The sequence below is a fragment of the Xenopus laevis genome, chromosome 7L (assembly GCF_017654675.1).
Source record: "Xenopus laevis strain J_2021 chromosome 7L, Xenopus_laevis_v10.1, whole genome shotgun sequence".
NCBI lineage: Eukaryota > Metazoa > Chordata > Amphibia > Anura > Pipidae > Xenopus > Xenopus laevis.
Genome location: NC_054383.1, coordinates 124,952,409 through 124,963,667, shown reverse-complemented (window position 1 = coordinate 124,963,667; position 11,259 = coordinate 124,952,409). Strand labels below are relative to the sequence as shown.

General features: G+C 41.2%; 1 protein-coding gene across 2 annotated transcripts in view; it reads right to left on the bottom strand.

Moving 5' to 3' along the window:
• Positions 1-654: 654 nt before the first annotated feature.
• Positions 655-11,259, bottom strand: part of cadm4.L (cell adhesion molecule 4 L homeolog) — a 217,702-nt gene continuing 207,097 nt past the window's right edge. The window contains exons 7-9 of one of the 2 annotated variants that reach the window (XM_041568533.1): positions 6,479-6,651; positions 6,018-6,146; positions 655-4,144 (exon numbers count right to left, since the gene is read on the bottom strand). In XM_041568533.1, coding sequence (XP_041424467.1) covers positions 4,035-4,144; positions 6,018-6,146; positions 6,479-6,651 — 412 coding nt within the window. In that variant the 3' untranslated portion in view covers positions 655-4,034. 2 annotated transcript variants of the gene reach the window in all.

Genomic DNA, 11,259 nt, shown 5'->3' with positions numbered 1-11,259 from the left:
AGTTTTATTTACATATATATAATTATATATTAATTTCCCCTAGGTTCATGGCTTTTTTTTTTTTTAAAGGTTTACAGTTAACAATAAACAACAAGAGCGACAATTGGTTGTAAAAGGTGAAACCAAGGAGAGAGAGAGAAGAAATTCCAAAAAAAAAGAGGAGAAACAAGATAAATGTAACACATCACAGAAAAAAAATACATCCCACCCTCACCCCCCTCCATCTCGTCCAAGGAAAAAACAGACAATTATACAAAGCCCCTCAAAGAGCTTCCGGGTTAAACCGGAAACTTAAACAAAGTGGTTTGTTGGCTCCCAACTGTTTCATAAATTTCATGAATCAGCCATTTTGAGATCGGCCTCTGATCCTTTTCTCTGAAGAGAAACATCGTTTGATATTGTTATTTATCCGAATAAATGGAGGACGAGCTGCTCGTGAGGCGACTCCGCTTGTTTCAGATACTGTAGGAGACGAAGCCAATGCCTTTCATGCTGGATGCATTTTATACATTTTCCTTAAAATGTCCCAGATTGTTCTTACATTAATCAACATGAGCAGTGAAAATATTGGATAATTAGCGCCTGGGAAAGTGGAGTGAATCCTTCCCCAGAGCCCTGTGCATCTACGAGAGTTCTAATCTCAAACACCAGAGATTCACAAAACAATTTATTTTAAAAATTAAAAAAAAAAACAACAAAAGAACATATTGAATAAAAGAGCTGGGGAAATGCACAGTGAGGGATAAACACCAGCATGATATGCGACAGGCTCTTATGCTTTGTTCTCATGAAGTTTCTCCTTTAGAATAAAGAAACATCAATGTAATTGAGACACACCACCATCCTTTCCTTATTCTCATCTTTAAAATACAATTGCACCACAATTTATTGGCCACATATGGCCCTGGGTACATCTATTCTACATTAGATTCCGTTGCTGGAGTTCATAGACCCTACATAAAATTGTAGGCCAGAAAACGAGCCGGGCCAAGGAGCTTTGGCACTCAAGGGTCAAACCACACCATTGCCCCTGGAAGAGTTACTGGTGGACACAGACCAGGTGATACAAGTAGAGGGAGGATAGATAATGAACTGCTCAATGAACCCACCAGTGTAGTAAAACAGTTGTGTGTCAAAGTCTCCAATTCTGACCAACAGACAAAGAACACCATGTCTACAGTTTGTCTTCTCTAATGATGTGGCCTTCAGCACTTGCTTTGTCTAACATCTATCTAACCTTTTCCAATTATTTTGTGTCCCCAGGTTACCCCATGCATTTCTAGCAATTCATAACCTAAAACTTATTTGTTAAATATCATCCTCAATTCATTGTAGTTAAAAACTTTATCAGAACAAAGCATACCGCCTCTGGAGCCACCCAGGCCATAAAGGCATTGCGGAAGGATTGACAGTTCATATAATACACACATACAAAACTATTTCTTGTGTCTTTTGTGCCTTTCCATCACTTGTGATGCTGATAACCAGCTTGTTCTGCCAAACCACCAACAGAAATATGGAGCAGCATTTATGGGAATGCAAGGGGGTCCAACCAATTCTAGTAATTTTCATCTTATGTGTAATGTGATTGAGAAGAGTCCTGTAGGTCCCCCTTAAGCTAAAATTACCATTACCAGTAATAAGATGACTGTTGGCTACTTATTATTAATGTTGGGAAGATGTAAGGCTCTTCCATCAATCTAGTTGACAAGAGCTGCCATGAGTCTTGTTTCAGCAGCATTCCAGTGATCTCTAGTAGGTTGTTCAATCTTATTCAAAGGTTCCAGGGCTCTAATGGTGAAGGCTATTAAATCTTATATCTAGGATTCTGTTGGGGAATTCTGTTGGCAGGACTTATATTTACAAGTAGCCCAACCCAAGTAGAAGTAAGATTGAGTTCCTTTCATTGACGCTGTTATGGTCAATCTTCAAACTCATAAGAAAGAAAGATAATCATGTTCTAGACAGGTAGCAGCACCTAGAACCTTGTCTATGATAACAGCAGATGGCTTTCTAAAATGAGAACATTGAAAGCCCCAATATTTATTGTTGCATTTCGTTGAGTTTATACAGGTTCTCTATTACAGCAAGAAGTATGATCAATAGATAATTAAGGTAAGTGGAAAGTGCACTATTATGGAGGCCTCCCAAAGGTTAAAGCTCCCAGCTGAAAGCTCTTGGCCAGTTGCATTGTAGACAAGATACCTTTTCAGCTCCAGGGTGCATGGTAAGGCTGGCGCTGAAACTATGTAGATATAAAACTGCATTTTCAACTTGTTCTGCATAATTTATAGCAGAGAGGTGTGTAAATTAAAACTAATTAATTATTGTCATAATTTGCCTGGACTGCAGAAATTCTCGTGGTAGGAAGATAAAAGAGACTCATTTATACTACATTCTGTTGCAGCTGTTTGATAAGGGTTCCTTATTGTGCTGTGCGCAGATGTGGATAGGCAGGTAATGTCATACTGCTTAAAGGGTTAGTGAAAATGGAGAGGTATTGGTTATTATATTAGTGTCTACCTTTGTTAGGGGTTGTTGCTATTTCCAAGCAGTGCTTGAATGAGTATTGTTCTGTTTTTGTTTACCTTTCTCTTGGCCAACTTGTTGAGGAAGGTTTGACCTTCTGCGTTCCAGTCTAAGCATCTGCAACTCCCACCATGGGAGCGCTGTGAAAAAACAGCATTTGGAAATGTAGAATATTTTGCCTATCCTTGTCCTAGAACTGCTAGAACTGCACAGGGTCAGGGTTACAGAAGTAAATCAAGGACCTGTGACTCTACAGCTTATTTTGATCTACAGCTCCAAGATTTGGACCAACTGTCAGTTGTAGCTCAACGACAGCTGGAGGGCTGCTTGTTGGCAATAGTGACATAGATATTGTGGGCCCATCTCAACCTGGGGCCCAGGGCAAAGAGCCTCCCTAAAACAAGCTCTGACAATATAAAAAGCCATAGGTTGCTAGTGACACTAATAATACTGCCAGTAGAATGAGATGAAAACTGTAGAATATGGAAGGACTAGCGCTGCCTCTGGGAGTCCATGGGAATAGCTTTGCTGTACATTGGTATTCATGGCTGTATCGGTTGTTCTTGTGGCGGTTGCGCCTTCTAATTTCTGTTCTCTGAGCCTCTCTGGTTCTTCCTTTTAAGCTGGTGACTTATGATGCCTCTCCCCCTCCCCGCAGAACTTCCCTCCCTCGCTGGGGATACTGAGCCGTGCTGATTTCTACCTAATTAAGGTGATTAAACAAACGTCACGGTCTTAACACTGAGCCAGCGCAAGCTCAAATCGCCGAGCATCCATCCTGGCCCACTACTATCTATTCTAGCCTATTATTATATCCACAGCCCTGTCCCCTGGGGCAGTTTAGTCCTAGAGGTGCCAGGTTTATAAACCTTGCTACACTCTTTTATCTATCCAGCCATAGACAAAAGGTGCAGAGGTTAATTCTGTCGGCCTCAGGATATGTATCATATGATTTATCGAACTGGCTTTTTGATTTAGAAGAGAAGTGACAGGCTCCTGCATCTTTCCTACCACATCTTTCTGTTTCACGCCATGACTTTTACGTGTGCAGCTTTGAAGCCTTTTATATTCCACTAGAAGATCCGTTACCAAAATATTACAAAAAACAACTGTGCCCTCTTCTGTGTTAGTTGTTTGATCTTTCTACATATTGTTTTGCTCATATTTGTTTGTTCATACCATAAAATGATGGGATATTTCACCATCTTTTTACTGAAAGAGGTGACGCAACCCTTTATAAACCCTGCCTCCCACCCCAACCGCCCGACTGTACCCCATACTATCCCGGCAAACTTCATTGTCTTTTCTTCACCTTCAACAAAAGTTCATTAGCCACTCAGCCCCAAGGCATCGAAGGTGTTATGCTTTTGCTATCTAACCGTTCTCTAGACTTTCCTCTTCTGTAACCTCCCCAAACCCCCACCCTGCAAAGGTAAGATAAAATAAAAAAATTCAGGTTATTAATACTGTGTTGGGACATTTTTTTTTTTCTTGTGTGTCTTTTTTTAAATAAAAAACTCCTCCTTTCTCTTGTGGTTCTCGCCGCCATTTAGAAATGCCTCACGAGCTTCCCCATGCTCATCCAATCCACTTGCTTCATGTGTCAGGTACGAACCTGCATAGAATGAAGGACATTCATTTTTACTGGATGTAATAACAGAGCATGTTCATTCAGAGGAAGTCATTTAATACATTTTACTAGCTCTAGTAACCCATAGTGACCAATCAGCAAGTAGCATTAGTGGATCACCTCTTTGGTTGCTCTGGGTTACTAGACCTAGTGCAAACTCAGCATTGTATGATCCTTTGTTTTACTTGTCCCAACCCTGGTGCAACTAGACCGTTCTGCTTTATGCCCCTTTCCTCTGTAAGTAGCCATCAGTGTGTTGTATTACAGCCCATGGCTTCTTAAAAAATGTCCTAAGGCCAAAAAATAAGCTGCCATCAGAATGTTATAGTGGTATTCAACGATTTCTTCTTTTCCCCAACCCTTGTAAGCTGCCTGCAACGGGCTCTAGTCTAGTCCTCTAGTTGAGTCTGTGGCTAATGGGATCTAAACCAGGATGACCATACATAAGATCATATGCTGCTGGTTTAGCCTCAGCGACTAGATTGTGGACAACTTTGCCAAATGTTGAGCAGATAGAGGTCTTCAGCCAGATCATGTATTGCAGTCAGATTGAGATCTCTAAAAATGATCAAGCGCGTGGTGGAAGACCATATTGCCATCCCACATATATCCTATAATTTCCAAGTCAATACAATTACAATTTGGAAAGTGCACCTATGTAACAAGCTCACTGGCACTTTTATCATTTCCACACATGTCCAGAAGGAAACAACCAGACTAGACAGTCTTTTCTCCATGCATTGGGAACCCAACAATATCTTCCAGAACAATTCAAATCTGAAAGGTAGCATGTCCAATGTAAAGGTCACTAAAAACCAGAATCAGCCTAGTTTACATTTATTTTTTGATCTTATTGAATAGCCAGGTTCAATGTGGTCACATAGACATAAAAAAAACAACAAATAATGTATTAAAAGTAGAATCTCACCAGTAAAAACATTGGGTTTGGCTGCCAAGCTCCAAAGCATCAGCCAGGGGGAACGGAATATCGCAGAGACATATGAAAAAGCAACCTAACGCATTTTGTGCCCTTGTTTCAATTATAGCCTGACACCGTGTAAGATGGCTTTTTGTATTTTTTTAATAAACTTTTTTCCTTTTTTTTAATTACTTTTGGCCTGTATGTTTGGAGATTTTTGTTGAGCCCAACCCCATATGTCTCAACGCGGTCACCCTACCTCTTAGGTGGATTATACTTTAGAGCAAAATGTTTGTACCATGTGACTATAAATCGGATTCCAGAACCAGACTACAAAATCAAATCGGAAATTAAATGAGTAGGAGAAGCTCTCTTTGAACGCCTAAGACTTATCAAATTTTACATCTTTAAGATTATACTGCACGTTGGCATTTTAACAAAATGAAGAGAATTTAAGAGCATCTCTGTATTGCTGCCTTGTCTCGCTGGCTAATGGAATGAATCAATATATGATGTCAGAGATTTTCCGGAATGAGGTCGTCCTAGTGGGTTTTTCTTGTGGGGGGGGGGTTTAGAAGGGAAGGAAATAATCCTTTCATTATGGTGTCTCAGTGCCAGCTTATCTGGTTTCTTCATATTCAGCATTCTTTTCAAATTTACAACCATTTCCTTCTGAGCATGTGCAGTTTCAGTGGGCAACATTTCCTTAACAGAGAGAAAACAATAGGATTCTTTTTCTCACTTGGGATGTGCAGTATTAATGTTGTTTTTAATATTGTTTTTGGTGTAGTAAAGAAAAGGGAAGAAGGTGGGCTCCTGAACAAAACTGTCTTGGGGTCCTGACTGGGTTGGACTGCTCCGTTTTAACATTAAACACCTCAATAGATCTCTACCTTCTATGTTCATGTTTCTGGTATAAGGTTAGCAACCATTCCTCACCTTTCTGTCGAACAGAGCACCAGACCATGACGATTAGGATGCAGATTACAAGGAAGACGAGAAGTGCCAAGATCCCTCCAATCACAGCATACGGGACTTGAGTCTGTGCCTCAATTATTGCTCCAGGGTCTGCAGGAGAAAAAGACAAGTTGGACTATATGGACCTACTCTTACCACTGTTCAGTAGCTGGGGCTCAGTAGCTGTGTAATTGTGAAACAACTATAGAGCCTCAGGCTTGATGACCCCAAATAAAAAAAACTTTGAGTTCAAGTTAATTTTTGGTTAATATTGTTGATAGATAATAGTCATCACAATGGTCAACTGAGGTGCCAAAAAGTGTCAGAGTCTTACTCTTCTTTTATAAGTTTATAATAAGCTTGGACTTTGAAGTTGATCAGCACTAAGCAGATAGTTATCCCCCCAATAATGGCTGATTTCTAACACTCTTTCCTATACTCACCATACACCACCAGCACATATTGATCAGAGGAACGGCCATGTTTGTTAGAGACCTGGCAGCTGTAGGTTCCATTGTCTTGCAGGTTGAGTGAGGGGAAACTCAGAAGATCACCCTGGATTTGTGCTCGGTCCGGTAATGAGTCGTTGAGACGTGTCCAAATAATTTCAGTCGGCCTGAAAGTAAAGAAATATATAATTGTATGACCTTTCTTAACTATACATGATCAGGTATTGCAGTCCATTTTGGATAAGCTAGTCCAATATCTGCTGACCACATCTGAATCGGAGTCTCCTTGAGCTCATTTTAAAGGCACAACAATGTTTATTCAAACAATTCATAAGCCATTAGTAATGGGTGGGTTGGAAATTTCCAACTGCACTTGACTTTATCCTGACCTTAAAGTTCTCCTCCACCACCTGGATGTGGCTAAAATTCTTGACCCGAACCTGCCTACCCGATGGGTTTCAGACTGCTCTGCCCATCACAACTCCTCAAGCTGCCCATGTTTCATAAGAAGGGCTTTAAAATAACCATTGGTCTAGATACTTGTTCCCATGACCTCTTCAATGGGGACATTCCAGAAATGTCCATTTCACAAATCTAGACAAAACACATATCATTTCCTTGCCCACCTGGTGTGCCACCGGGCTGGTCAATGATCTGCATTTGTTTCCCACTCAGGTTAAAGAAGTTGATCTGTTTGTTAAGGTCCAGCTGCAGAGTTGTTGAGTTTCCAGTGACTGAACTATGGAATATCATTGGCACCGCCAAGTGAAATAAGAATTAGAAAGCAACAACAGGAGTAGTGGCAAGTTGCTTTTTGTCTACTGCAGGGAACCTCAGGGCTTTTTGCTGCACCCCTACTGAATATAGCTGTGAATGATGTGAGAAATAACGTGTCTCTTTTTCTAATTATATCCAAAAATAGCGGAAGCATAGCAAGTCAGGACAGCAGGATACTCGGTGGCACAGGGGTAGGTATTAGCAGCAGGAAGGATACAATTTCGGCATTAGATTCTATCTGGGATTCTGCATTAAGGTTTCAAGGCAAGATTTCCACTTAATAATTGAAAGGTAATTTAAGGGCTACTGAAATGGTCCAAGGCTTTGCATGATGAGTGTTATCAGAAAATAATGAAGGACCTTATTATGTGTAAATTGGAGGAAGGAATGACGACACATGATATGATAGAGATCATAAATTAGAAGGACAATGCATTTTTGAAGAGGGAAATATCAGAGATAATTTATGCTCGGAGATTAGAATCTAGATCTGTGGAGTTCTGGAATGTATTCGTTGGAGAGGTCATGGGAGCAAGTATCTTGAGCAATGGCAACATAAGGACTTTTGCAAAGCTGAGCCGTCATCGTCCAGCTATCTATGATCTAGGGATATCCAAAGTATGTCAGTTCTACACCACTGTCTTGGCTTTTAATGCTGGGACGTGCAGTTCTCAGAAGCTAGAGGTTCGTGCATGGCTCAGGCCCCACCATACCTCTAATCTGCAGAACTGAAGGATTTCCATTTTCATTAGTTTATACAAATACTGCCGCGCTTTACAAACACTAAACGAGGTATAAATGTGCAAATCATTCCCAAGATCAAGACGTAATGAATTGAAATATGTCCCAGTTCTACAGCTTAATAAAGGAGCCTAGCGCTACTCCCCACTCAAAGAACAACAAAGCAGGAAGGACAATTCTGAGCATTGATGTATATTATATAGATATATTACATGCACTCTCTCAGTCATGCATAGTATTTCTGCAATATCACTACAGGTATGGGACCTGTTATCCAGAATGCTCTGGACCTGGGGTTTTTGGGAATAACGGATCTTTCTGTAATTTGGATCTTCATACCTTAAGTCTACTAGAAAATCATGTAAACATTAAATAAACCCAATAGGCTGGTTTTGCTTCCAATAAAGATTAATTATATCTTAGTTGGGATCAAGTACAATGTACTGTTTTATTATTACAGAGAAAAGTAAATCACTTTTAAAAATCTGGATTATTTGATTATAATGGAGTCTATGGGAGATGGCCTGTCCGTAATCTGGAGCATTCTGGATAATGGGTTTCTGGATAACGGATCTCCCATACCTGTATTAGTCTTTCTGCACCTTCAGTTTTTCATTCTAAACCCCAATTAGTTACACCTAAAACATCTGCAAAATCTAAGGCTCTGATTGGCTACAGATCAGTTTCTATCCATTCCCAGTTCAAAGTCGGTTACACATTTCGATTGAAAGCACTTAATACACACTTAACATTCCCCATTCCCATTAGACAGAACTCTTGGACTTCCATAATCCAGGAATGGCCAACTGGCGTGGTTTAGCCTTCAAGTGTTGGGTGTTCCAGGGAATAACAGCAACTGTAGCTTTACTATTAATGTCTAAGAATTAGAACACAGTGCAGTATTATACAATATGATGAGTTAGTTGCAATGAGATGGCTCATCTAGCATAACGAGGAGTACACAGATGCAGGTTTTGACCAAAACGCTCAACATACCGGAATTAAAAATTGAGACATCCTGGTCAATGCCAAGTGATGCATAAGGGTCTGTGGGCTCAAGCAGCCAATTAATTAATTAGAGGTCCTTGTGTAAAAAGGGAATTCCATGTACTTCCAAATAGTTGCCGCTTGATGTCCTACAGGGGAACCCTGGAGCAACTGCCACCTCCAAAGGCATTCACTCCAAATCTCAACCTAAATGGTCCTCAAGGTTCCCATAGCAGCTTGCATAAATTACTGCAGTGCACTTGCATCTAAAGAATTTGTATTATGCACATCATTTCAATGTCGAGCACTGGAAGTAACACCATGCAGACCTAGTGCAATTGCGCCCAGTGCCATTATTGCAAAACATTGGCCACAATTGTGCACATCACCCCCTTGTGACCCCAAATTCACTAACGTTATAGGACAACTGCTGCATTCTGGGTAAAAACAAGCCTCCCTGTAGAACATAGACCTAAAACCCTTTTGCCTATAAACACTACTCATTGGCTAAATCATTGTACGATAATGAAACCCCTACATCTGAGATAATGAAAAGATAGAAAGGTTTGTTGGGTCAGACCTACTGCCATCTTCTGACAAGTACAGTGAAAATGCATCATTTCCTATTGAGGTGGATTTATGGGCGGCTAATTGCCCGTGGGAGGTTCTAGCTACTGATTAGATGGAGAAAAAGATAAAGCATAAATCTTTCAATGTAATTATGAAGTCTACACAGCATTTTTAAAGGCCACTTGACACTGGGGGTCACATGAATCCCCAAGCTGCTCTCTCTTCACTATTGTCACTTCCACCTGATAATAAAGCCTTATGTGTCACTCTATGAGAGATTAATTGGAGAAGAACTCATACTGAACGTGTGGCAGCCATTATTGATCAGGGATATGTTGCCAATAATCTCTACTATCAGTGGATAATGTAAGTTCTCCTCCTGATTATTCATCCAGAAACAGAGCAATGATCAGGCCTGGATTTGTGGAGAGGCCATCAAGGAACAGGCGACAGGATTTTAGGGGGCGGCGTGCTGTCCAACCACACCAACATTGGTTCAGAAACACTGGGGATGTGCAGGAGATACTTTAGTTTTTTTTAATTTCCCATGTGCCAATCCCCATTGCTCTGGTCCTGTTGATGAAAATTTGAGTAGATAAAAGTGTGGGGACAGGGGAGATGAACGACAGTTGGCGCCCGCAATGTAAATCCATCCCCGACAATGAGGCTCTGGGTAATAGATAGATTCAATTGTTGCATATAGTGACGCCATTCTTTAAAATTACTAGGGTCCAGCATGGGGGTCCTGCTGCCTCAGGGGCCACCCCTAGCCACAACCACCCTCCGCCAACCCCCCCCCGCGCACCTTTTATCTCACCCTGCAGCGACTGGGGCCAGGGAGGGAAGTCTGGAGAGCGACAACCAGAATTTTTCCCGCCGGTCCAGTCTGACCCTGCTGGGTCCAAACACTCTACTTGCACCAATACATCTGTCATGCTTACGGTTGCCACCTTTTCTAAAATAATTTACCGGCCGGTGGGGGGTGGGAAAAAGGGGTGGTCCGTGATGCAAAAGGGGGTGGAGTCACACACAGTGACACAAAAGGGGCAGAGCAACATGAAAAAAAGGTAAGTACTGAAATACTTGGGGGCGGCCCAAGGGATTTTTCTTAAGGGTATTACAAATTACTGGCAACTACATTACCGGCTAGGCCGGTAAAATACCGGCTGGGTGGCAACCCCAGTCATGCTCCCTCTGTTTAATCGAGTTCTAAGGTTGAGGGGCAGTACATACACTGCATTAAAATTTGCCTTTTCTGGATTTCCAGTGCATTAGGGGTCATTTACAATATGGAAGGCAGAGCGCAATGTGCAAAAAATCGGTGCAATCTGCCACGTTTCTGCATTTTGTACCCTGCCTTCCAGTGATGTAATTAGATGTTACTTGGCCCCACAGCAAATTCAATTTAGGGCCACAATATATTGATAAGTTGGTCTATTCTACCAAGATTTATTAAAATTGATTAGAGCCTCACTGGACCCCCTTCTGTCCTGGCCCCCCTTCAACCACAGGGTCTGCTTCCTCTCTAGTTGCACCTCTGTTGTCTTCCACCACCTATAGGGGCAGCATGTAGGAGTTATTGCTCCCCTTAGTGCTAGTGCACCCCTATAACATGAAAATAGTTTATAAATGAGAAATAAAAGCAATATCCGCAGCCTAAGTCTATAAATGTACCAAATAGCAGAAATATGTCTACCCAA